A 26,266-nucleotide genomic window follows, 5' to 3' on the forward strand; every position below is an offset into this window, starting at 1 on the left:
GTGCACCTCCGAGCCGACCCTTTGCACTTGAACTAATTTGACTTCTATTTTTTAATTGCTAATAAGGGTAATTGGAGTGGGTAGGGTAGCAAGGGCGAGTCAGACACGCTGCAGTGCCTGGCGCGCCCAGTTACTCCCCGGTGGGAATGTAACCTAATAGTAAGTGACTGCCCAGGACGAAGTCGTATGTGCTGCGTCATATCCCATCCTCAGCGTTCTCCTTGGGCCCCCGTTTTTTAACCTGCCCTCGCTGACTCCCCGGCCGCCTTCCGTCCCGTGGTTTGAAGTTTGTCGAGTTCCTCGTCTGGGATGCTTTGCGGGGGGAGGGCACAGCCCCATTAATGAGGCTAAGAGCAGACCGAAGTTTGTTCCTCATTCCTTCTGAAAGTTTAACTCGCATGCATTTCGTCTGCCTTTGTATGTCTCCGTCTCTGATCTTAACCCCTCCCCACTTCCGTGGTGGATTTGCAAACTACTGAAAAAGGAGAAAAATCGCGTTCTAATTCTATTCTCTAACTTGAGATCCCGCCGCTGCGTGGCTTGTTCCGGGTGGGCTCCCCCTGCGCGGCGGTGTTTGCCGCGTGAGCATTGCCTGGCCGGCTCCCCTGGAACCGTCAAGTTGGAGTCTAGCATCACCCGTGTTTTCTGAGTGCAAAGTTGAACTGGAATGTCTGCTCAAAGCAAATGTTTGCTCAGCACTTCAAATCGTTTTTAATTAAACTAAATTTTCTATCTTGGAGTTGCCTGTGGGTAGTGAGATATTTTTTTACCCGCGTATTTCAGCGTATTTGTTTGCCCAGGGAGAATTTTTTTCTCAGATCGTCAAAAAGCCACAAAAGCACCTTGTTTGTTCAAGCAGTGAGCATGGGAAATTATTGCTGGTCCTTTTCCATTGTAGGTTAATTGATCAGACGCATCATATAAACTAAAATTGAATTCAGAGGTGGTTTTAGCTGGTCTGTTAAATTTTGTTTACCAGGGTGACTTTTAATAGCTTTACCTTTATTTGTTTACCAGAGCATTTTTATACAATCTCTTCATATTAAGTTTACAATGTTAAGTAAAATACTAGCTTCTTAAACAGGTTCTGACTCAAAGTAGGTGTTCTGTAACTATGCATTGGATGAGTTGCTAGTAACACCTCTGAGCTTGATTTCACGGACCTATGAAACTTGAGTGTTAAAAGATATCTAAAATATTGTCTAGTGTAAACATATCACTTACTACTATCAAACCACCAAGATCCCCGAATGAGGTTTTTAATTTTCTTTCTATTTAGATACCTTTCTTGGAAGAGATAGGACACAGATAATATCATGTGACAAGGCTGATCAAATTTTGTGCTTGCTTTAGGCTGTTTTGACTAGGACAGGTAGGCCTAACTTTCAGAACACCTTCCTGCACTGGAACTCTTTTGCTTCATCTCCGGTGCAGACATCCGCGCCATGTGCTTAGCCACAAAAATGTCCTGCCTCGACTTTGCTGTTACTGCAGCATTTAGCACAGTTAAGTTTCAAGGCCACCTTCCCCCCTGCCTTCCTCTTTCCACAGCCACCTATCCCATGTACTCTGCATATAAAAACTATGCTTACCCCACACTTCTTACCATGCTTCCGGCTTAGGCTTTCAGCATGTCTCTACTGCAGTAGTTCCCCTTAAAGTCTCTCCTTACTAATTTCTGGGTTTGTCACCCCTCCCCTTTCTTTATCTTTGACAATAGTATAAAGGAAATACTCTTTTCAATGTAGGGCTGTCTTCACAAGTTCCTAGATGCTTAAGGAACTTCCGCCTTCTGCCAGTCCTAATTATTACAGAAGTTTTATTAGTATCATCTTAGAGCAAATTTTCAGCAATTAACCATCTCTAGGTATTTCTTCCTATTCTTAAAAATCATTGATGCCTAAGGCGATTTTCATAAAACACTGGCTACTTCTCCTGCACCGTGACTTGTAGGAATTTTTGGAGAAAAACTTGAAAAGTTTTCTACATTATTCCATTCTATAAAATGTTTCAGGTATTTTGAGGTTCACCAGGCAGACATCTTTTCAGAGATGTAATTAAAAAATAATATTCTTAACATATAGTGCTTTATGACTTACAAAGTAAATTACTGTGTATTGTAACTCAGTTGAATCTCACATCAACTGATGAGGATTATTTTGCTTTAGATAACAGCATATAGTGCAGGCAAAACTTTCAGAACAAAACTTGGTATTTCCCTTTCTTTCCAAAAGCAAATTATTTCCTTAGTTATTCTAAGTTGTTCTAATTCCTCCAGACTTTATTTTCTCTGAACTTTTGAATACTTTTTAAAAACTTTATATTGTAGTCATTTAAAAACACATAAAAGTAGAGAGAATAAACCTCATGTACCCAGTGCTAACTTCAACAATTACCATTCTCTGCTCACCCACTTTTTTTGTATTAGGTGAAGCAGGGGGGTATTTTGAAAAAGTTCCATGGCATTAGAATCTTACTAATTCTAAATTAATAAGAGGTGTCTTTGAGCTCTCTGTCCACTGGGACCAATATTTCTAAGATCCTGGCATCTCCCTGAGCCATAAAATAAAAGACTTGGAACTAGTCAGGAGAATCAGTTCCCTGTTCACTTGGTTTGTTTTTCCCTGCCTTACTCACTTGTGATCCTCACTAATTTTCCTTGAATGTGGCTGTGTCCTTCCCTCTTGCCTTGTCTCCTTCCCTAAAGAAATCACAATATGAATTTAAGTTTCTGGTTTTTTTAAAAATAATTTCTTTTTATAATAAAATTGCATGTTTCCTATTTAATTTTTTTTATTTTTTTATCCTCACCTGAAGATATATTTATTGATTTGCGAGGGAGAGGGAGAAACATCAATCGGCTGTTCCCTGTACGCTCCTTGACCGGGGATCTAACCCGAAACCTAGGTATGTGCCCAGATCGGGAACGGAACCTGGAACTTTTTGCTGCATAGGACGATGCTCCAACCAGCTGAGCCAGTCGGCCAGGGCCAAAATCTTAATTTTAAAAGCCATATATATTCAGCATTTTGGATCTCTTTTCTACTCCAGAACACATTGCTGCTTTGAAGTGTGTGGTCCTTGCTGGTACTTTCTGTGTTGCTTAACTTTCTTTAAAAAGTTGGCAAATATTAGTATATCCATGAATTTCCCTAACCTGAGCTGTGTTCCAGTGGAAAGTGTGTCTGATTGGAATCACACGGTAGAAAATTTAAAGCCAATTCAGTTAGTCTTTAAGCTCAAAGGAGATTGTATTGGCTGCTACAACTAAATGACCAAGATTAGTTCTCGCAGGGACAGGTGGATCCAGGTATTCAGCTAATGTTCCTAGGACTCTATTTCTTTTCATCAGTCAGATTTCTTCTCAGTTAATTTTCCCCCAGCAATTTCAGTCTTAATCAGTTTAGCAGAAGTATTTCTAATACTTTTGCTAGTAGTTCCAGCAAAAGTCCCAGGGCTGACCCTTGGGACTGACCAGAGGAAAATTGGGCTTTTATAGGCCACGCCTGGGTCACATGTCTGCACCTCAAACAGCATGAAGTGAGAGAGAGGAACTGGGTAGATACCTAGAGAGACACTGGGGTGCTGTTACCAGAACAGGGAATGGATGCTCTCTTCTTGAGAGAAGATCAAATTAATTGGGACTAAATGCTCTCTAGGAATTCCACAGTATGCATTATTACCTTAAAGCAGGGGGGGGAACCTTTTTTCTGCCAAGGGCCATTTGGATATAACATCATATGTGGGCCATACAAAATTATCAACTTAAAAATTAGCCTGCTGTATTTGGTCAAACATTTAATTAAGTCTCCCCTAATGTGGTGGCTGGAACTGCTTCTCTTTGGTGAGGCCTTGGCAGGGCCAGACCAAATGATCTTGCCCGCGGGCCGGACGTTCCCCACCCCTGCCTTAAAGGCTCTTAAGTTTCAAGTTAAAACTAAACAAGCTCATTTGACAGGGGATAAAAGTACTCCCAGAAACATTTTTCTCTTAAGCTTTGGTAATTAATATTACACTGATGTCCTTGCTGTATTACCTTCTGGTTTGATTCTCCTATTAATCTGTACTTGGAATCACAAATATTTGAAATCGAATGGAGATTTTTCAGCTACCGTAGGTGAGTTTTGTATTTATTGTAATTGTATGAGTTCTTTGCCTTCCAAGTCCGATTATGTCATCTATGCCACCCCTCGCACATACAGACTTACCTGGTGTCTAGTGGGGGTTTCAGGTGGGAACTGCAGGAAAAGTGAGCAAATGGAAAAACTCCCAAGCCCAGTATAAGAACACTAGGCCATGCTTTAGGATCTCTTTTTCTGGTGCTGTTTTAGGGATAATTATATCCAACCAGATAAAGGAAGAAAGGAAAGTAGCTGAAGCTCATAATTGGGTAGATCAAATAGAAAATATGTTTTAGGGTCATCAGCTGTAGAATGAAAAGAAGCCCCTAATTCTCAAATGAGTCAGATTGAAGTCTGGCCTTTACTGCCAGTTGTGGAGTTGTCACCACCTTTGATCGGAACACTGACAATCAGAATTTCACATACCAGTTTTGGTTGTAAGGAAGGGGAGTTAACAGTCAGCTTTTAAAAAGCTGGTTGAAATTAATATCCCAACTATTGAAGAACCAGGGCCCACTATTCTCAAAATGAAAATAGTCACATCAGTGTTATAGTTTTTGTGCCAGATTTTTTTTTTTTTTAAAATATCTTTATTGATTTCAGAGAGAGGAAGGGAGAGGGAGAGAGAGAGATAGAAACATCAATGATGAGAGAGTCATTGATCGGCTGCCTCCTGCACGCCCCCAACTGGGGATCGAGCCCACATGTGCCCTGCCGGGGAATCGAACCCTGATCGCCTGGATCCTAGGTCGATGCTCAGCCGCTGAGCCACGCCCGGCCAGGCTTTGCCAGATTTTTTTGTTTAAAATTATTCCTCTCATATCTTCACCCTGTTACTCCAGATATAAAATATGTGAAACTTATTTCTAGTGACGTGCCACCAACAAAAGACAAAAGATCCAGCCTGACACAAAATAACCCATAGCAGGAATCTAATGTGTAAAGAACAATGAATGAGTATAATGTATGACTTTTAAAAAAAACAAAAAAAATCTGAAATTTTGATAGAATTATTGCTGTTTGTGAAAGAAGGTGCCTCTGTGTATGTGTGTGTGTGTGTGAAAGCTAGCATATATTTCTTAAAAATTACAAATTATTCCCGATTCAAATTTGACTTTACTAGAATTAGCATGCCTATTCATTAATAGGATATTACTCTTGTAAATTACTCTTCTAAAGAATATAGGTTATTGTTATCTATTTTACAGATAAATTGAAGCATTTCAGGGACTTGGTAACTTGGACCTAAGACTCTAAAGCCCATGCACTTTCCTGTATACCAAGCTACTTAGTGGATTAACTGTAAAATTTAATATCCATTTTACCATTTAGAAAATGAAGATGTTTATAACTTACTTATCTTTTTTACTTTATTCAGAAACCTGCTCGGAGGTTATGGATGATAAGCCTAGTCCTGGAACTGTGAGTGAGGGCTCAGAACATCTCTTCTCCTTTGGAGTTATAGCAGATATTCAATATGCTAATTTAGAAGATGGCTATAATTACCAAGGAAACAGAAGAAGGTACTACAGACATAGTCTTCTTCACTTACGGGGTGCTATTGAACACTGGAATAAAGAAAGTCATCCACCCTGTTGTGTACTTCAGCTTGGAGATATCATCGATGGCTATAACGCGCAATATAAAGCATCTGAAAAGTCACTAGAACTTGTTATGAACGTGTTTCAAATGCTTAAAGTTCCAGTTCATCACACATGGGGAAATCATGAATTCTATAACTTCAGCAGGGACTATTTAACAAACTCTAAACTGAACACAAAGTTTCTAGAAGACCAGATTGAACAGCATCCCGAGACTGTGCCCACAGGGAGTTTTTATGCTTATCATTTTGTACCGTTCCCCAAATTCCGCTTCATTTTACTCGATTCTTATGACTTGAGTGTCTTGGGCGTGGATCAGACTTCTCCAAAATACCAGCAGTGTCTGAAGATGCTGAAGGAGCACAATCCAAATAGGGAATTGAATAGTCCTCAAGGTGAATTATTCCTTTGAGCTGAGAATCTAATACATTGTCTTTAAATTCTTCAGCTACCTTTTATTCAGCAGGAAGATGGATGATTAAGGTAAAAGTATATTGTCGCTGTTGTTCAGGGTCAGGATTTCTCACAAGCCTCGTGGCGCATGGAGTGGTTGCTGTTGGCTCAAGATTTATTTAACAGCTATCTGAATGCCTGTTGGACTGAGCACTTTTTCTGGAATATAACTATTTAGGACTGTAAGCACTACTGACAATATCACTTTTTTAATGAGTAGAGTGAAGAGAACAAGAAAAGTAGGTGGGCAGGATTGGTAGTAAATGAAATAGTAACAAGATTATTTCCACAATGACATATACTACCAAGAAAATAAAGTAGGACTAAGGGGGCTATTTTAGTTTAGGTAGTGATAGATAGCCTTTCCAAGGAGAAAACCATTTAAGCAGAAACCTAAATGACAGGAGGGAGTCGACCTTGGGAAGAGTATTTGTGACAGAGGGAAAAGCTAATGCAAAGGCACTGAGCACAATAAGACTTTGGCATTGAATGCAGGAAAGGGCCACTGTGCAGGATGATTTTGCAGGAGCTAAGTGGACACAGTTGAGTCTGTGATTTATTTTCAGTGTAGCAGGAAGCTAGTGAACTCAGCAGAAGAGTGTCAAGACTGAGAGCAAGGTAGTGTGATTTGTATATTCTAAATTCTTGTGGTTTCCTTTTTTAAGTCAACTGCTGCCAAATGTTTCTGAAGAAAAGTATAACCTTATCCATATTAGATAAGTTTGAATGCACTAATGAGAAGAAAATATTTGATGGATCTGACTTACAGAATTCATTTTAGGACTTCCTGAGCCTCAGTTTGTCCAGTTTAATGGAGGATTCAGCCAAGAACAACTGAATTGGTTGAATGAAGTCCTTACATTCGCTGACACAAACCAAGAAAAGGTGGTGATCGTGAGTAAGTATTTAAATGATTTGTTTATACTAGCATTTTAGAGAATAGGAAAAGTTATATTTTAAAGAATACTAGTAACATTTATATTGTGATATCCTCTTTCTATAAAATGAATGCTTAGTTTAAATTTTTTCATTGAATCTAAATATGAGATGAACATTTAAGGTTGAGTCAGGGAAGAATTGAATTATAAAATAAGAACATTTTGCCAAACACTAGAGCCTGTGCATTGACCTTTTAGATTTCATGGTAGAATTTCTCCATATGGGATCAATTTATGTAGTAATATTTAAGTGAAAAATTCATTCTGGGCCCCATACCAAATCTCAGCTGTAGTGGCCACGAAACAGAGGCTCCTGCTGCCTGGATGGGGGCAAAGCCGATATAACAGGGACAAGTGAGAGACACCTGGCAGTGAGCACGTACATGATGATTATTTTTATTTAGAATCATGTTTGACAGACATACTGCCATCAGAGACTATAGGAATCTGGGATGCTTATAGTGCACGCAGATGTGACTGTGTGCACGTGTGTATACACAACTGAATTTGGATTTGCACTGTGCCTCGTGTACTTGGTTTGGGGGCTGAGATTAGATCCCTTGTTTTGGGGATCTAATTGATGTGGCATATGGATGAGAACACTGGACTAAGGGTCACAAGGACAGGATGCCTTTCTGGCTCATATCTCTGAGCTCTGTGACTGGGCATATGTCCAACCTACAAACTGCAGTTTTCTCAATATTGGATCAAATGAAATTGCGAACGTGAAAACTCTTGGAAAATGATTGGCTGTTCAGAGAGTTAATGTAAAATTAAGTTTCTATCTACATATGTAGTTTTCACTTATCTTCCACTGACGTAGTAAAAACATGTAGATGGAGTTAGGAGTGTTTCTACTGACATCAGTATATGAAGTGTCATTCAAGGCTTGGAAACTGTAAGGGACCTTCAGGTTATTGGCATGATGTGACCCTATTTTGGCTTTGCAATGAGGGGCCTCAAAAACTGGGATATTTCTTGACTTGTCTCTGGTTTTTAGTGTTTCACTGCGAGGTTGTACTTGTTATTTTAGAGAATACTGGAGCTAAAAGGGACCTAGAGATCACATAGTAAAACCTTTTAATTTGAAAGATAAGGAAACTGAACCAAAAGAGATTCAACTACATAGCCAAAATCATAAAGCTACTTGCAGAACTGAGACGAGAGAGCCCATGTTTTGTATCCTAGCCCCTTTCCCATGCTATCCTGTATTCTCTTTATTTTTATGTCAGTGCACTTACCTACATTATCAGTGTCTTAAGTTTCTCCTGTTTTCCTGTATGCTTATAAACTAGATGAACAAACCTTTAACAACTCAGTGCCTCAGACAAAGTTTAAAATGACTATTGAAAATTTTCTGATTTTGCTTTTTCACTTTCCTTTTGGCTACTCAGATGTCATTTTGCCAAATTCTCAAGTTATGGCCATGAAGTTGGAAGGATAGGATTGCTGTTAGCTGAGATATGGAACACTGAAGCAGGAGGGGATTTTGGGTTGAGAGTTCAGGAGTTCAAGGTTGAAAATAATAACTTCAGATGCCTGTTACACATCAGCAGAGATGTTGAGTAAGCAGTTTGGACATAATGAATCTGAAATTCAGAGTAGAAGTTTAGGCTAGATGTATGAATGTAGAAGCTGAAAGAATACAGATGATATTTAAAACTATGTATATTACTAAGAGATCACCAAGTCTTTAGGTGTAGACAGAAGTGAATCCCAAGAACCAAGCATTCTTATTCTGATAAGATACTGGGGAAATGAGGAACCAGCAAAGGAGAGAGAATTAGTAGCTGAGAGAATTAGTACAGTGCTGGAAGCCAAGTGTTTCAAGAAGGGAGCAACTAATTGTGTCCAGTGCTACAGGGATTTATTTAATAGGTGAATCCAGTGTGGCATTTGGGTCTGGAAAGTCACATAGCCTCTTTGGACCCTTAGCCCTTGTTGCAGCTTGAAGAGGGCTGAGTGTGTGCGTGCAGGTGTGCACTATTAGCCCCCTTCTTTTTTTACTTATAGTACACACTAGTATTAAGCAGAATAAAAGTATTCAGAGTAAAAATAAACAGTAACAGAGAAAAGTGATTTCATGGGAAGAAACAAAGATCAGTGAGCTATTGTACCTGTACTCCAGAGTGAAAGGGTGGCCTGATACAGGATGTGGCCTCATGTATGTCTTGCGGCATCGAATTTGAAAATCTCCTGGCTCTACTTCCACAAATCTCCCGTGGGACCTAGTGTGACTATTCCCCACTGTCACCCCACCCTGTTTTCTCATCTGTAAAATGGCTGTGGCTATCTCGTTCTGGAGGGTCTAAAGGGGCATAAATCAGTCCTTTATAAAACACTGAGTATTTATAAAACTGACATGTAATTCAATGGTCCATCCCTAAACTCTTTTATCTAAGAGTGCCTGTGTGTGTGTGTGTGTGTGTGTGTGTGTGTGTAAAACACTCCTGTACTTAGGAAAGTCAGGGAGGCTGGACTCCAGCGCAGCGCTGGCCTGAGCAGGATGCCTCGGTCTCCCTTGATGTGTGTACATCCTGGGACTCACAAGGCTTCTCTCTCTACTGTGGCCCCTGCCCTTGTATGTGAACTGTCTCACCTTCCTTTACGCTCCAGAGACGTGGCTGTAAATGACCTGTTCTTCATGTGTGTGAAGCCTCACTGGTCTGAGTCCATAACAAGGGAACAATACACAGTTTTCCTGAGTACTAGTTTTTAGCCATTTATTTCGGTGAAAGTGGTATATCCTAATTGGCTCATAACTCTCTTCTCTTTAACAGGTCATCTTCCCATTTACCCAGAGGCCTCTGACACTGTATGCCTGGCCTGGAATTACCAAGATGCGCTCACGGTCATTTGGTCTCATACATGTGTGGTGTGTTTCTTCGCCGGTCACACTCATGATGGTGGCTACTCTGAGGATATTTTTGGTGTGCACCATGTCAACTTGGAAGGGGTTATTGAAACAGCTCCGGACAGCCAGGCTTTTGGCACAGTTTATGTCTATCCTGACAAAATGGTTTTGAAAGGGAGAGGCCGAGTTACAGACAGAATTATGAATTACAAAAGGAAAAACCTTTTCCATTTTTAGTCTGATTTATTTTGTCTTTATAGAACGAGGATGACTTAGCTTTATGCTTTTGCTCCCCTACCCCACCCCTAAATCCTCAGTCTCATTGTTTAGTATTCTGTTGGCATAACAATGTATTTATGGCTTCAGTGTGTGTTGGCTCATCAGACATTCTGAAGTGTCATTTCTGGGTCATATATCCAGTGCTGAAAATTGGAAAGAAAATGAATGAAAGTGGCATGAAAGAACCAGGGAGGAGATGAAGGGGGGAGGAGGGGTAGTCTTCAAAACAGACTTTATTTTAGCCTTACCTGAGACATAATTTTAACTTTTTACAAGGAGAATATGCTTATTTATTAGCTATGTACCTTAAAATTCATAATAAAAAAGTAAGCTCAGGTAAAGCTTTTCCTTTTAACCCTCCCATGCAAATGAGCTTTGGACATTTTTTTTTTTTCTCAGAATATCCATCATATTGTACTTTCATAGGCTTGTGTTCCTATTTTGTAGACCAAAACTATCATGTTACTTCCCAGGTAAATGAATGGTGCTCGCATTCACTAGGTGAATGTGTACCCTCCCGAGTGAGGCTATCAGAAGGGCCTTCAGAGAAGTTATGTGGTCCCTCGTGATTCCACCTAAGGCAAAACCAAGGGCCAGTGTAGCTGTGTGCCTGCTTACGGGGTCTTTTTGGGCCACCAGCTAGTGCTGTATGAGGATAGAGGCTAAATGAATTCACCTTTGACTCCTTTTGTAAATAAATGGGACATATTCAACTCAGTTGTCATATGTGCTAAGGCTTATTTGCAGAAACCTTTACTAGATGGCAAATGGGTACTGTAAGTGAAGAGAAAGTTTGACTCAGGGCTTAAAAACAGTAAGACATAAACCAATACTGGTCAACATGAGTGTGCCTGCTGAGTACCTAGGCATGGGGGTTACAGGTGTATTAGTTTTTTATGGCTACTGTGACAAATTACCACAAACTTGGTGGCTTAAATAACACATGTGTTCTCTTACAGTTCTGGAGTCAGAAGTCTGAAATTATTTTCACTGGGCTGAGATCGAGATGGTGTTAGGGCAATGCTCCATTTTGCTATATAAGGTAACATTCATAGTTCCTGGAGATTAGGGCCGGGACGTCTTTGAGGGCCATTATTCACCCTACCTCCGAGGTGACTGTAAGGTACTCCCTGCGCTCACCAACTTTTTGATGGTGAGACAGCTCCCTAAATATAAGGGTGTGAAGGAAGGACTGTGGGAATGTGGAGTAGGAATTTGCTTTTGTTTGAGGGGTTAGGGATGACTTCAAGAAGAAAGACACGGTTTAAATGGGTGCGGAAGTGCATGTCACATAGATGGAAGAGCATAAGCAGAGGCATTGAAGGATATGCTGAGTTTGGGAGATGCCAGTAGTGCCATGAGCAGTCACCAAAAGTTGCTGGGGTAGGGCAAGAAAGAAAGCAGGAAAAGGTTAGGCGAGGGCTATGTGGGAAGAGCCTTGAATGGCCAGCAGAGTTCGAGTTTAACTTGCCATGCAGTGTGAGGAGCCCTCAGACTCAGAGCTGGGCAATATATGATTAGGTTTGTGTTTGAGTCCAGGCAGTAGATAATGAGAGGCTGGTGTACAAGAGTGATAATGGGAAGAAAAAAGATTGGGGCGAGAAGACAGGTTTTGATAATAGAAAATTAAACTTACTAATAATACTTCAATTGAGAAGTAGAGCTTAAAAGTAATTTCAGTAATGTTCTTTTTTAAAGGCGGTACTCTACCAAAAGTTCCTTTTATATACTTATGGAGATTTAAAAGGAACTATATATTCACAGAATTCACAGTGTGTTATGGGAGATGCAGATATGATGAAAGTGTACTTGAACATTACTTCTTTTTTTCCAGTTGGAACGTTACTGTCTTTTAAGCACAGAATCAAACATGACATGGAGGATGGGTTGGTTCTATATAGAATTTGCAAATACGTCCATTTCTTAAGTTATCCTAAAAGGTATAAAAGCCATAAATATACAGAATAAATACACACTGGAATACTGAAACCCTTAAAATGAATTTCACTTTGCTTTAATAGCAACTAGCTTCCCCCTCTCCTTTTACCTTATCTAAATCTTGATCAAGAATTTCTGACTGTCCAGTGGCCATTGTGTAAAATAAAACACATGCATACCTCCTATAACAAACATTTACAGAAGACTTAATATTGTATTAAAGGATATAAAAATAGAGACAAACTACCAGGCTCATTTTCACTCTCCTGACATACAATTGGTGCTAATACTTTTTGAGTGAAATGTTTCCTAAGTCTCATGAACCAGTGTCTTGACTACGGAGTTTGATGCTAGCCTGTGTGAAAAGATTGCCATCCAGATGCTCCAAAACAGCACTGACCAACAGAAATATAACATGAGCCACATAAGTAATTTAAAATATTTTAGCAGTCACATTTAAAACAGTAAATAGAAACACATAAAATGAACTTTAATATATTTTATTTACCCCAATATATCTAAAATATTACAACATGTAATTGACATAAAAATTTTACATTTTTTATACATCTTTAAAATCTGGTATATATATTTTGTACTTAAATCCATCCATTTGGACACTGACTTCATTGGAAATACTTGATCTACACTTAGATATAAAATTTGCAGTTGAAGAAGTAGATTCACGTACCCAGGTTATTCCAAACACACTTAAAACTAGTGTCCCAAACATAAGTTTTCTAGTAGCTGAATTGATATGTTTTTAAATTAAAATGGAAAAAAAAAACCCACTTCCTCAGTCTAGACACATTTCAAGTGCTCAATGCAACACGTGGCTAGTGGCTATGGTGTTGGAGAGGATAGTTCTAAACTGGTCTCACTCCAGGGTTTTGACATTCTTTTTTTTTCAAATGTGTATAAATTTTGGTCTTCTTTTACATTTACAGTGTAATTAATGTTCCCTGTTTCCTTTTTGGTTCCAAATTCCTTTATTCTAACTATCCTTTCTTTCCAGACATGTTTGCTCATTTAGTTCATGGCACTGTACCAATTAAATGAAAGGAAATTAGAACATCTACTTCTATCAAATTAACCAAACCCTTCTTCCCTCTAATCATGTGTAGCCCTTTGTAAGCACTTTATATTTCCAGAGTGCTCTCATATAATCTAGTTTAATCCTCCCAACTGTGTAAGTAGATCTAGTGTTAATCCTGTTTTACAGATAAAGAAATATCCACCAGGAGGTTTTCTTTATTTGCCCAAGTCACATAGATAGTGAGGAAGCTAAGTTAGAATTCATATTTCTTAACCTTTTCTCAACTGCCTTTTCTACTATACTATGACACAATAGAATGTCAGACTCTGTCTCTTACTAGTTCCATCCAACCCTATCTTGTATTGTAGTCAGCCTTAACAAGTTCTTAGGATTAAAAAAATAAAATCTATGCTTATAAAAAATTGAGATTTCTCATTTTGAGAACAGGATTCTTCATTTAAATTACTGTCTTGCAGTGAGTTGGCCAGGAGGAACGCATCTCCTTGTTAATATATATGTACACCCATGCCATAAATGGGAAAAGAGCAATTATAGTGGCAATAGCCAACTGAATTCTTCCACCAACTGGATTCCTGTAAAGACACAAAAATTATTATAAGTAAAAATTCAATAAAAATTACAGATTGCTTTGGAAACAAGTATAAAGATAGAATTTGGTAAAATACATATTACTCTTTTGTATGATCCCTTTTTAACAACTGTATTTAAATACAGCCTATTGCTATTATTTATATATTCTTAATGCAAATCCTTATTGTTTGTATGTGCTGCAAATAGCTTTTCCCACTCAGTGATGTCTTTTGAGAACTGAAGTGATGACTAATTAAGCAGTGTTAAAATTGATCTTTTCATAATGATTTTTGTGTCCTGTTTAAGAAAACTTTCCATCCCCAAGGTCTTGAAAATATTATCTTCTCTAAAAGTTTTGTTGTTTTGCTTTCATATTAGATCTGTAATCCACCTGAAATTAATTTTTATGAAAGTTGTAAGGTAAGGGTGGTTCAGCTTTTTTCTGGTACAAATATTCAATTGCTCCAGCACTGTTTATTAAAAAGACTGCCTTTCTTTACTACCCTGCAGTGTCACTGTATCATAAGTCAAGGGTCTCTGTATGGATGGATCTGTTTCTAGATTCTGTTTTGTTTCATTAATTTATCCTTTTGCCAGTAATAAGTTTAGCCTATACTGCCATAGGATAATTATTTAGGTCTTCCTTATTTTGATATTTAGGTCTTTAATTTCTCCTATAATATTTTATAGTTTTGTGTATAGATATTTTGCATGTGTCTGCTAGATTTATTCCTAGGGAATTGATTTTTTATGTTATAAATGGTAACTTTTTGTTGTTATTTTGTTACTTGCTGATAAAAGTACATTTGTTTTTTAGTATATTGAGTTAGTATCCAGCAATCATGTTAAACTCGCTTATACAAATAACTTTTTAGATTCTTTTTGATTTTCTATATATATAATTATGTTACCCATGAAACATTGGAAATTTAATTTTTCCTTTTCAGTCTTTGGGCCTTCTATTTCTTTTTCTTTCCTTATTGTACTGGCTAGGACAATAGCTAGAACAATGTTGAGTGGAAGTTTCAATAGTGACTAACCTCATCTCATTCTTAATCTCAGAGGGAAAGTCTCACCGTGTATGCCTATTTTTTAAGAGCTTTTATCGTGAATGGATGTTGAATTTTATCAAATGCTCTTTTTGTGTAGATTGAGGAGATGGTTTGTTTTCTTCTTTTATTAATGTAGAAAGCATTGGTTGCTTTTTGAATATTAAAACTAGCTGTATTCCTAAAATAAACGCAGCTTGGTGATTGGGTTATATATTGCAGAATTTAATTTGCTAATGTTTTGTTTAACATTTTTCCATCTGTGGTCATAAGTGAGATTGCGATGTAATTGCCTTTTTTTGGTATTATTCTTATCGAGTTTTGGTATCAAGAATATTCTGCCCTAATAAAATGAATTGGAAAGTGTTTCTTCCTTTACTGTTGTCTGGAAGAGTTTGTTGAAATTTTACATTATTTCTTAAAGGTTAGGCAGAATTCTCTGTTATGCCATTTGGTCTAGATATTGTTTTTCTTTTAGGAAAAATTTAAATTATGGACTCAGTTTCTGTTAATAGTTATGGGACTGTTCTGAGTAGTTCTTGTGTCAGTTTTGATATATTGTATTTTTCAATGAATTTGTCCATTTTTGTCTACATTTTCAAATTTATTTTCCCTTTTTAGTCTTGCCAAGGCTAATCAATGTTGCAGATCATTTCGGAGAATGTATGTTTGACCTACTTAATCCTCTCTTTTTCACACTGACTTTTCGTTTTATTGGTTTCTGCTTTTGTTTATTTTCTTGTTTCTTTGGGTTAAACTGATATTCTTTTTCTAGCTTCTTGAATTGGGGAATTCCTAAGTTTTTGGAAGCTTAGCTTCACCCTTTTTTGTTTTTTAGATATATGTATTTAGGCAATAATTTTCTCTCTTAGTATGATTTTTAGCTGCATTCCACAAATTTTAATATTCTCCTTACTGTGTTCAAAATATTTTCGAAAATCCATATGATTTCTTTTACTCAAATATTATTTGGAAGTGTATTTCCTAATTTCCAAACATACAATGATTGTCTAATTATTATTTTTGTTAACTATTTCTAGATTAATTGCACTGTGGTCAAAGAACATTCTCTGACATTTGTTGGGTCTTATTTCATGGCCCAGCATACAGTTTTTTTTGGTAAATACTCAACATGTACTTGAAAAGAGTGTGAATTCTGCCTTTCTTGGTGCTAGTGTTCTGTATATGTCCATTAGGTCAAATTTCTATTGTGTAGCTCAAATCGTCTATTATTATTTTGATTTTTGTTGTTGTTTTCTTGTACTGTTAGTGGCCGAAAGAAGTCTCATAAAGCCTCCCAAGATGATTGTAGGTTTTTAACTTCTCTTTTTAGTTCTGTCAATTTTGGTTTTATCTATTTTGAGGCTATGTTATTAGTTATATACAAATTTAGAATTCTTATTATCTGATATAATGGTTTATTATACTTCCTGATTTAATGAATCTTTAGTCATTAAAAAGTGTCTTTCTATGACATCTTAAATCCACTTTTTAATAAGTGAGTGGTACTGAAATAACCAGATAGCCAAAAGGAAAAAAGATCATACTGAATCAATTCTTTGTACCATCACACTAGGATAAATTCTAAATAGATCAAATATTTAAATGTAAAAATGAAACCATACATGTATTAGAAGAAAACTTTCTTTACAACCTAAGAGGAAAGAGATTTCCAGTGACTCCAAATCCAGAAGCAATAAGGGAAAGGATTGATATTTGGTTACATTAAAAGCCAAACATTTTCATAGCAAAGTAAAAGGACAGTAAGAAACTGCAAAAAAAATTTTTTTCAGCTTATGTCACAAAGGGTTAATAGCTGTAGTATATAAAGAGCTTCTAAAAATAGAGAAGACTAACAACCTTAGAGAGAAGCAGGTTGAAACAGGGATAAAACAATATTTTATATTAAAAAAATGCAAATAGTTCTTAATCATGAAAATATGCTCACTTTTGCTCCTAGTAAGAAAAATGCAAATTAAAACTACCCATTTCTCAACTATCCGATTAGTAAAAATTCAGAATTTTGACAATATACTATACTATGCTGATATTATATTTAATAGCAAAATTAGATACAATCTAAACCCATGAGGACTAGCTATACTATGGACCTATCAGCAGAATGAGGAAAGTCTTTCTATATGACAGAATGACCTCTAGGGTGTAGTAACAGAAAAATCAGAGAAGACAGTTGTGTATAATATGCCTCCACTTATCGAGTAGGAATACAAATAAATGCACATAATTGCTCCATTAAGAAGTCATGGAAGGATAAATGATAAAATTGAAAAAAGTTTCACCTGTAGAAAAAGGGAGAGTATAGGTTTGGGGGAATCAAGAAGCTAAGAATACTTTGAATATACTTTGTCTTATAAATTTTATTTTGGGACCATGTAGATATTTTACATAATTATAAAACTATATATATATATATATATACACACACACATATATATATATTTAAATATATCTTTATGATTTTAGAGAGAGGAAGGGGGAGGGAGAGAAAGAGAAAGATCAATGATGAGAGAGTCATTAATCAGCTGCCTCCTGCACGCCCTTTACTGGGAATCGAACCCACAACCCGGGCATGTGCCCTGATCAATCGAACCGTGATCTCCTGGATCATAGGTCGATGCTCAACCGCTGAGCCACGCTGGCCAGGCAAAACAAAATATATTTTTTAATAAAGGTATCCCTAGAAATGAAAGTAAAATGAACTTAAACTGTATTCACTTGTTAGCATTAGCACACAGAGTCTCCCAAGTAATTTGAATATACATCCCTTAGAGGGCTATTCCTTAACAACAACAATAAAAACTCCAAAAAAATCTGTGTTCAGTAATCATTGTTGTTCTGAGGTTGTGTTTGTAGTGTGGGATAAGTCAAATGAATTATGTTGAGGATATTGAGACTAGATATTTTTTGACATGATTAAAAGGAAATACAGATGTAAGATTGCCGATAAGGTTAAATGAAAATCTGTGTTCTTGAATTGCTAGCATTAGTAGGAACTCATAAGATATTTTTAAGTACATATGTAAAATTGTCTTCATATGTGTAATGTATACATATTGCACATACATGTGAATTTCCTAGTTCTGTCCACTAAAAAGAACCAATGACCAGTCCAGTAGCAACGAGCACTACTCATGCCTGGATTGTGACCTCTAAATACCATTATCTGCCAAAAGTAACCGGGGGTTTTTGGGAAAATGGTTGATTCCAGCCTGGGGCATTAAATGTACAACATTTTCTTGGAACATTTTGTCATACCAGAGAGCAATAAAAGATTACTAAGGTTATGTCAAAAACTCGGGATCCAAACCTATTCATAAAAGTGCCACTGGTTGAAGATGAACAGTTGAAGCATCAATAAAGATGATAACTTAATGGACTGAAAAAAACATCAACTATGTTGTAACCCACAACTTTATAACGATACTACTAAAACAACAGTACTCATTTTTCCTTTTATGATCTGTATCTCAAAGAATTGATAAGTTGAAGTTTCTCTTTGTAGAAGTTTTCAGCTAATCAAGGAATGGTGTAGTTAGAATAGCACCATTTTGCAATGCAAATGAATTAATGGACTTAGGCAATGATCACAAAGACTATCAACATTACAAAGAAACAGCTAGGCATTATGTATATTATGATGGAAGTACATAATACTACCCAGGAAGTAGTTTTGCTTAGTAGTAACAGTAGAAATACCAGAATCTGTCCAGGCCTCTAGATCTAATCGCCAATTTATTGGAAATATAGAGCACAGAGGAGCAAACATTTCCAAGACAGCTGGGGAAATGTAAACACTGACTGGAAAACTCAATTCTGAAGAATTAGTCTTCTTTTTTGTGTGCGATGATGGTAGAGTGGGTTTTTTTTTTTGTTTTTTTTTTTAAGTGCTTATCTTTTAAGGATACATTTTGAAATATTTACAGATAAAACAATATGCCTAGGATTTATTTCAAAATAAGTGTGGAGAAAACAGTGATATAGATGAAACAAGATTGGACATACATTGATAATTGTTTAAGCTAGGTGATGGGTACAGCTGATGCATTATATTAGTCTCCCTGCTTTTGTATATGTGAATATTTTGAAATAAAAGTCACAGGAGAGTCCTTTTTCTCTGTAACGTTGGCTTTAAAGTCTACTTTTTAAAATGAACATTGCTATACTAGCTTTCATTTGGTTGGTGCTTGGATGGTGCATTTTTTCCATCTTTTGACTTTCAATCTTTCTGTATATTTAAGGGCTGTCTTTTGTAAGCAGTGTTTAGTGGGTTTTTAACCTTTTTATCCACTTTGAAAAATTTCAAGTCTTAATTGGAATATTTGGAACTTTTACATTTAATGTAATTTTTCATATACTTGGGTTTCTAAATATCGGCTTCCTGTCTTCCCATCTGTTCTTTCTTTTTCCCTTCTCTTTTCCTGCCTCTATACTCATTCTTTTCTTTTAGTGGTTACCCTAAGGATTAGCACATGAATCCCTGACTTATCAAAGTCTAATATAAATTGGTACTTCTTCCTAGACAGCGTAAGGACCTTCGAACACTATACCTTCATTTATCCCCTTCTAACTTACATGCTACGCTTTTTATATATTTTTTTCTTTATCTGTTTAAGCCCACAAAACATCATTATTGTTTTATAAAGTTAATGTTCATTTATATGTACTCACACTTTTAAAAAATGTTGCTCTTCATTCTTCCCTAAACCTCCAAGCTTCCTCCTGAGATCATTTTCCTTCTCCCTGAAGAGCATCCTTTACACTGCCAACTCCCTGTGATTACATGGCCACGTAGGAAACTGGTATTCATGAAAGCATTAATGATCATGAAACCCTGAATCAACTATTATTAGCTTTCCTTAGGGTAGGAAACTTTTCTTTCAAAAGGTTACAGTTTTTATTTGTGTTTCAGTATGCTCACTAACCTGCTTGGTCTGATCAACCCTGAGCACATCTGGTTTGAAAACTTACTTTGATGAACTGTGGCACAGAGTCATCCATGCTGCGATAATCATCAGACCAGACAGCTCCCTGTAAAATAGCATGCATTTCATATTTCTGAAGTGACTGCAAGTGAGATGCGTATCGTCCCATTATCTCCAGGACACTTGATTTCTGATTACTGAATGACTTCCCCCAAGATATACAGCATCTATACAATATTTTCAAGTCTGGCATGATTTGTACATTACTTTTCTCAGTTTAAATCCCTGTATAAAAATACCGTCTTGTGAAGCAGATAGGAACTCCATGACTGTTCACCAACTTAGAAGTGAACAAAAACCAATAAAAAGCACAGCTAAAGCACTTCATGTCACGGGAGAATACTACAACCAAGAAATCTTCAGCTTTGCCAGGTATGCTTTTTACACTGTATTTATAGTGTCCAGTGTTAGGCAGATTGAGCACAAGTCAATAATTGGAGCATATATTGTGGAGATTGCGTCACATCTTTGTGGAGAGAAATGATTTGTAGTGTGAACCAGACTAATTTTGGGGTGGGCATGTGCTAGAAATAAGTATTAAAAGCACTTAATGCCCAGCTGGTGTGGCTAAGTGGTTGACTGTCAACCCATGAACCAGGAGGTCACGGTTTGATTCCTGGTCAGGGCACATGCCAGGTTTTGGGCTTGATCCCCAGCATGGGGTGTGCAGGAGGCAGCAGATTGATGTGTCTCACCAATGTTTCTCTCCCTCTCCCTCTCTGAAATCAATTAAAAACATATATTGAAAAAGCACTTACCTTTTAGAAAATAATTATATTTGGTCATAGTACCACTGGAAGCCCCATTTTGAGTTCACCATACCTTGTAGGCTTCATGCAGGTGGAGGTGATTCAACCCATTTGGCTTACGTTCCCATTGAGGGGCCCAACCTGATCGAGCTTTCCAAAGATTAGGGCCTAATATAGCAGCGCCTCATCAGTGATGCTTAACTTACAGTGTAAGTCTCCCTATTGGCAGGTGTTAGCAACGGGATAAAAAAAAGAGGAATCCAACTATCAGGCTGGGAAGTCAAGGCTGGGAGGAAGCAAAGGGTGAGTTAATAATAAATGGCCCTGACAAAGGGAGACTGAGATATGCCAGGGCAAGGCTGAAGGAGGTAGACTTCTGAGGTGACTGACTGGTCACACTTGGAGATAAGACTTGGGCTTGAACCAGAACTGAGTCAGTGCTGATGGAGTTTTCACCTGATTAGACTGAACTGTGACTGTATAGTACCCTTGCTCATTATAAGGGGACCAAGTCCAACTGCCTGATGGTAATATAATGGGATATGCAATGGCTGCCAGGAGAAGTGATCATGGAGTGCGCTAGATGGTGCTGGGTTTGAGTGTGGTTCCATCATTTCTTTAGTTTTGCAACTTGTAGAGGAGATAATGCCTTCCCTGCACTTCATGGTGTGGTTGGAGATATTAAATCACTGCACAGAGTGTTGTAAAGGAACAGAAGATTTTTCAGTTCCTCCCGGCCCCTCCAGAGAGCAAAGTCAGTGCTCACCTGCCTTCTTCCTCGTGTAAGATGTTCCCTTGTGTGTGAGACAGCAGGTAGTACGCCAGGATGGCAGCCCACACCATGCAACAGAATGTGTGTACTGCAGACACACACCTCCAGATAAGGTTACCTGAAAGCACAGGTCACAGAATCACATTCCAGGGGAAAATGGTCTCTGTATTTGCTTTGCTGTAGTCTGCTTTCAGACAAACTTTCAGAATTGGCTGGGTTTTGTCTTGTTTTATTTTGAGGGAAATCACAGAAGTTAAAGCCATAATTATAAACTTAGTGGACATTTATTATTTTGGTTGTCCAGCATCTCCTTTCCCTTACTTTCTTTGGGAATTCACTTTTCCCACACTCCAGGAGGTGGGTCTAACCAAGATCTTCCCTTAGCGACAGCAGTTTAGCTCAGGATGAACAGATGACAAAGGGCCAATGACTCAATTCTTGAGACTCTTGTGGAGACATCAAAGAAGTGGATTCTATATTCTGTTGGACTTAGTGTGGTGAAGATGTGAACTTTGAGCTGCCAGGCTACCATGTGGAGCCCAAGACTAAAGTCAGTGCAATAGATGGTGGAACAGTACAGAGAAGTGTAAATTCTGAGCCCAGTGCCTGAAGCCAGCACACCGTTGCCTTGCCACTCAAGTATCCCAGTACATCTACTTTTTAGCTTAGAGCCCATGTGAGTTTAGTTTTTCCTTGCTTGCAATGAATGGGTCCCTAACTTACGCACTTTAAAGATGCAGACAGAGTTCTAGGGGCCTATACAAGGAGCCCATGTACCTAGGGAACAGGAGTTTTCCCCCCACCCAGGCAGGACTCAGTCTTTATTCTGAGGCCCTGAGAACTTTCAAGCCCTACTTGTAGAAGCTGTTTTAAAGAAAGTAAAGAGTAACTTGCAGGGTAATATTCTCCATTAATAAGAAAATGTTAGCAAGTAATGTAAAATGTATTTTTTTCTAAGGTGCTGTTTTATAGTATAAAACTGTCCAACTTAAGGTTTGTTGGGAGTTTTTAGGGCCATAAAAAGCAAAGCAGCTACATTTTGCCCATAACTGAGGTAGGTACCCTATGGGTAATACAAACCAGCTATGTTGAGTGAATTTTTTACATGTATACCCACCTAGGATAGATACATATGTAAGGAATCCGAGAAGTAGGTTACAAAATAAATATAGGATAAAGCCTGTGTTTTACAGCCATTCATTCACAAGCATTTTATTAAGTATCTCCATTCAGAATCCAAGGTTCATACCTGTGACAAGAGGATTGAGTCCAACAATCAAGGTCAGCACTGCAGGAATCACATACACAACCTGTTAGCAAAAGGAGAGGAAGTCATGTGGGTTAAGAATTATGTCCAACATAGATGTTCAGAAGTATTGAGGAAGTGAAGAAGATGTCAGTGGCCATTACATTCCATGATTTACCTTGGGTTTCAGTAACTGTTGAAGTGGTAACCTTTTTTTTTTTTTTTTTTTGTATTTAAAAAAAATATATGTCTTTATTGATTTCAGAGAGAGGAAGGGAGAGGGGAGAGAGAGAGAAACATCAGTGATGAGAGAGTCATTGATGAGCTGCCTCCTGCAGGCCCCCTACTGGGAATCAAGCCCACAACCAGGGCATGTGCCCTGACAGGGAATCAAACCAAGATCTCGGATCATAGGTCGATGCTCAACTGCTGAGCCACGCTGGCCAAGCTAACTGTTTTTATGGCACTTACCGCATCAGGTCATAATTTTATCTGCTTTCCTCCTAGACCGTAGGCTATTCCAGGAAAGGCTCATTCATCTAGCACTGAGCAGAGTTTGGGTCTCAAGACATTCTGACCTCCTAAATCTCTCCCAAGCAACATCCTGCCCAAATGGCCTTTCCCCGTTTGCATGAAAGAAAGTGATCTTTGAAAAGTAGGGCAGGAGTAGCCATAATCAGATGGCCCTGCTGTGTCTGGCACCGAGGACCATCCAGCCCACTATTCCATCTCTGCAAGTGAGCACAGCAAGTTTACTAACGATCAATCAGATGTGCCCAATAAGACCAGGCTCATCATCGTATGAAAACATGTCTGTCTTGACTCTGGAGAGAGAACATCTGGATTATACAGATTCTGTTTGCCTTTCCTACTTCATCCCTAATGATTACTGGTATGTCCTTGGCCATCTCTCACAGGTGGATAGACTTGCTACTGAGGGTTAGACCAGTACTTCCTGTGCTTTAATGTGCATATGAATTACCTGGAGATCTTATTAAATGCAGATATGATTCTAGAATTCTGGGGTAGGGCCCAAGATTCTGCTTTTCTAATAAGTTCCCAGGAGAGGCTGCTGCTGTTTTCCAAGAACCACACTTAGAGCAGTGGGGGGTTTAGTTTCCCCCTGTGAAAATCAACATGACTTAGCCACTGAGGAGAGGGAGAGTTTCACACACAGACCATACAATATTTAATTGTGCTTTACATAAGAAATGTTTGGCAGAGATTTTTAAAATGTGCGCTCAAGTATATGTGGTATCTGTGACTAATAGATTAAAGCAGGGGTGGGGAACCTTTTGTCTGCCAAGGGCCATTTGGATATAACATCATTACTGGGCCATACAAAATTATCAGCTTAAAAACTACCCTGCTATATTTGGTCAAACATTTAACTCACCCCTGATGTGATGGCTGGAGCTGCTTCTCTTTGGTGAGGACTTGGCAGGGCCAGACCAAATGATTTCTGACCTGATGGCCAGACGTTCCCCGCCCCTGGATTAAAGGGTCTAAAATCTTACTTCAGTATATTGTAAACATATGAACAGAACAAGCCGTAAAACTAAGTAACATCTTGAGAAGTGACAAAAGTTTTCAAAGTAGGGAGCCAAATATAGGAAGTGTTCTCAGTGGAAGATTAGAGGCAGCTAGAAGAGCTAAGAAGCCATTACAAGGGTCCATGTGGGAGGTAATGCAGAGCTAAGCTGGGAATGAGGGAGGACAGCTGGGTTTATTCATATTGTGCCATCTAAGCTTGAAGTGAAAGGTAAAGCGCACAAGTTCTGTACAGGTAAGTAATTAGACTACACTGGGGGTTTTGTTGTTTTGTTTTTTTTGAGGGGATGTCAGACAGTGGTAAGGAATAGAGAGATGTTCCGGATGACAGGTTTTGAACGACAGTGACTCAGAGAATGAATCTGCTGAGAATAGAAATTGGTGAGTCAGGAGTGGACTTTGGAGGGAAAGATGCTGGGTAGGCCCTTGGGTGTGTTTGAGGAGCCAGGGTGACATACAGGTGGGTGTATCTAGCAGTCTTTTGTAAATTCAACATTAAACTGTATAATGGAGGCTTGTCTGCAGGGAAATAATATTTGGAACTAAGGATACAAGCTAGAGTGCTGAGGAAGAGGCAATTTTATTTGGAGCAGAGAAGTAAATCTGGACAATGTGAAGTGTACTTCTGCACGAAAAACCTGACTAGAATTTTGCATTATAATTCCCAATGCTTTCACTTGATAATACGTTCATGGTTGACATTATCCCAAAACCTAAAATCATCGCATCGGTGATATTGTGAGGTCTTGTGTATCTGTGCTGAACGAAACTGGACAAAATCGGTATTTCAGAAAATGTGTGGAATGATTCCTTCTCCAAATGGTTTAATGGTTCAATGTATATTGCAGGTTTTATGGGCTTCAGTTACTTTCTATATTACAGATTTAGCAAAACCAAAAATCTTAAGCCTTAAGCCTTTTCTGGTCAGATGTTTGTTGGAATATCTGGGTAGAAACTCATGAAGAGTGGTTCAGTTGACCTTGAGGGTTCTACTCAGAGATGCCCTCAAAAACAGTATCCTCAGACCATTTTATTCAAAGGGAATACTGCTGAAAAACCCTGTGTCTCTGGAAAATTCTGAATTGTCACACACACTACCTTATTTCTCTGACCCATTTCCCCCTAATATTTTAGGGAAGAGAGCTTACAAGTGCTTTGATTTCTGAGTATTTAAGTACACAAACTGGAGGGGGTGGCAGCAATAGATACGACTGTGTGTGGCGCAGTTCCACAGTCATTCAGACGGAGGGCAGCAGCGCATACTCACCACCCAGAGTTCTGCGTCGGGATCGTTTACCTGGAAAGCCAGAATACCAGCCGTTAGCAGACACGCTGGCAGCACCCGCTCCCGTCCTGGGCCTGCCCTTTGAGTCCTCCCGATCACTTGCTACATGCCAGACGCTGCGGTAGCACCCGGCAGGCACGGAGGACACAAAACGGGAGTAAGACCCGGTCCAGCCGACCGCGCTGGGAGACGGCTCCCGGCCGCGCGGCAGGTGGGTGCCGTCCCGCCCCCACGGTCCTGTGAAGCAGCGCGGAGGAGCCGGGACCCGCGGGCCAGCGCTGGGGTGCTGTCCCGGCCCCGAGTCGCAAGGGGCCAGGAGAGCTGCGAGGAGGGGCGGGCGGCGGGCGTGGGGGCCTCGAGGAGCTCTGGAGGTGCGCTCCCAGGCCGAGGCGAGCTGCGGGCAGCCGCACCCGCGGGCAGCCCCTTAAGGAAGGCGCCGCCGGCTGGGACCCGCTGGGCCAGCCACTGACCTGGGGGCGGGGGGCCCGGGAAAAACACCTGCGTCTCGGGGGAGAAGGTGGGCTCCGGAAGCACGAGCCCCAACTCCTGCCCCCGCCCCTGCGACCCCGCCGGCTGGTGGGTCTGCACCGCAGGCGGGCCCGGGCCCGGAGCTCGGAGCCGGGTCCCGTGGGGCCCGCAGGCCCCGTCCCGCCCGCCGCCCGCCGCCGGGGCGCGCCGCTGACCTGCACCACGGCCGCCAGCGCGAAGAAGGCGGCCATCAGCGCATTGCAGCCCCGCCACAGGGCCCCCGCGCACCCGGCCGCGGGCGCCATGGCTGCGGAGGTGGGCGGGGCCGCGGC

The 26,266-nt window shown here is 39.4% G+C and overlaps 2 protein-coding genes across 6 annotated transcripts; one reads left to right on the forward strand and one right to left on the reverse strand.

The window, feature by feature from the left end:
• Positions 1–8: 8 nt before the first annotated feature.
• On the forward strand, positions 9–15,226 carry ADPRM (ADP-ribose/CDP-alcohol diphosphatase, manganese dependent). 4 transcript variants are annotated; one of them, XM_081162483.1, is made up of 5 exons: positions 9–159; positions 2,818–2,907; positions 5,500–6,117; positions 6,957–7,073; positions 9,894–15,226. In XM_081162483.1, the coding sequence occupies exons 3-5, from the start codon at positions 5,517–5,519 to the stop codon at positions 10,202–10,204; spliced, it is 1,029 nt and encodes a 342-aa protein (XP_081018609.1). In that variant the 5' UTR covers positions 9–159; positions 2,818–2,907; positions 5,500–5,516; the 3' UTR covers positions 10,205–15,226. The 4 variants fall into 4 exon arrangements, with proteins under 4 accessions (XP_081018609.1, XP_081018607.1, XP_081018608.1 ...); XM_081162481.1 differs by lacking the exon at positions 9–159 and adding an exon at positions 346–363; XM_081162482.1 differs by lacking the exon at positions 9–159 and adding an exon at positions 1,488–1,505.
• On the reverse strand, positions 12,669–26,266 carry TMEM220 (transmembrane protein 220). 2 transcript variants are annotated; one of them, XM_081162486.1, is made up of 6 exons: positions 26,150–26,266; positions 25,449–25,478; positions 22,634–22,694; positions 21,379–21,502; positions 19,850–19,909; positions 12,669–13,813 (listed from the first exon to the last, which is right to left on the reverse strand). In XM_081162486.1, the coding sequence occupies exons 1-6, from the start codon at positions 26,237–26,239 to the stop codon at positions 13,678–13,680; spliced, it is 501 nt and encodes a 166-aa protein (XP_081018612.1). In that variant the 5' UTR covers positions 26,240–26,266; the 3' UTR covers positions 12,669–13,677. The 2 variants fall into 2 exon arrangements, with proteins under 2 accessions (XP_081018612.1, XP_081018613.1); XM_081162487.1 differs by lacking the exon at positions 19,850–19,909 and having other exon boundaries at positions 26,150–26,260.

This window comes from Miniopterus schreibersii (genome assembly GCF_964146895.1).
Source record: "Miniopterus schreibersii genome assembly, chromosome: 16".
Classification (NCBI taxonomy): Eukaryota; Metazoa; Chordata; class Mammalia; order Chiroptera; family Miniopteridae; genus Miniopterus; species Miniopterus schreibersii.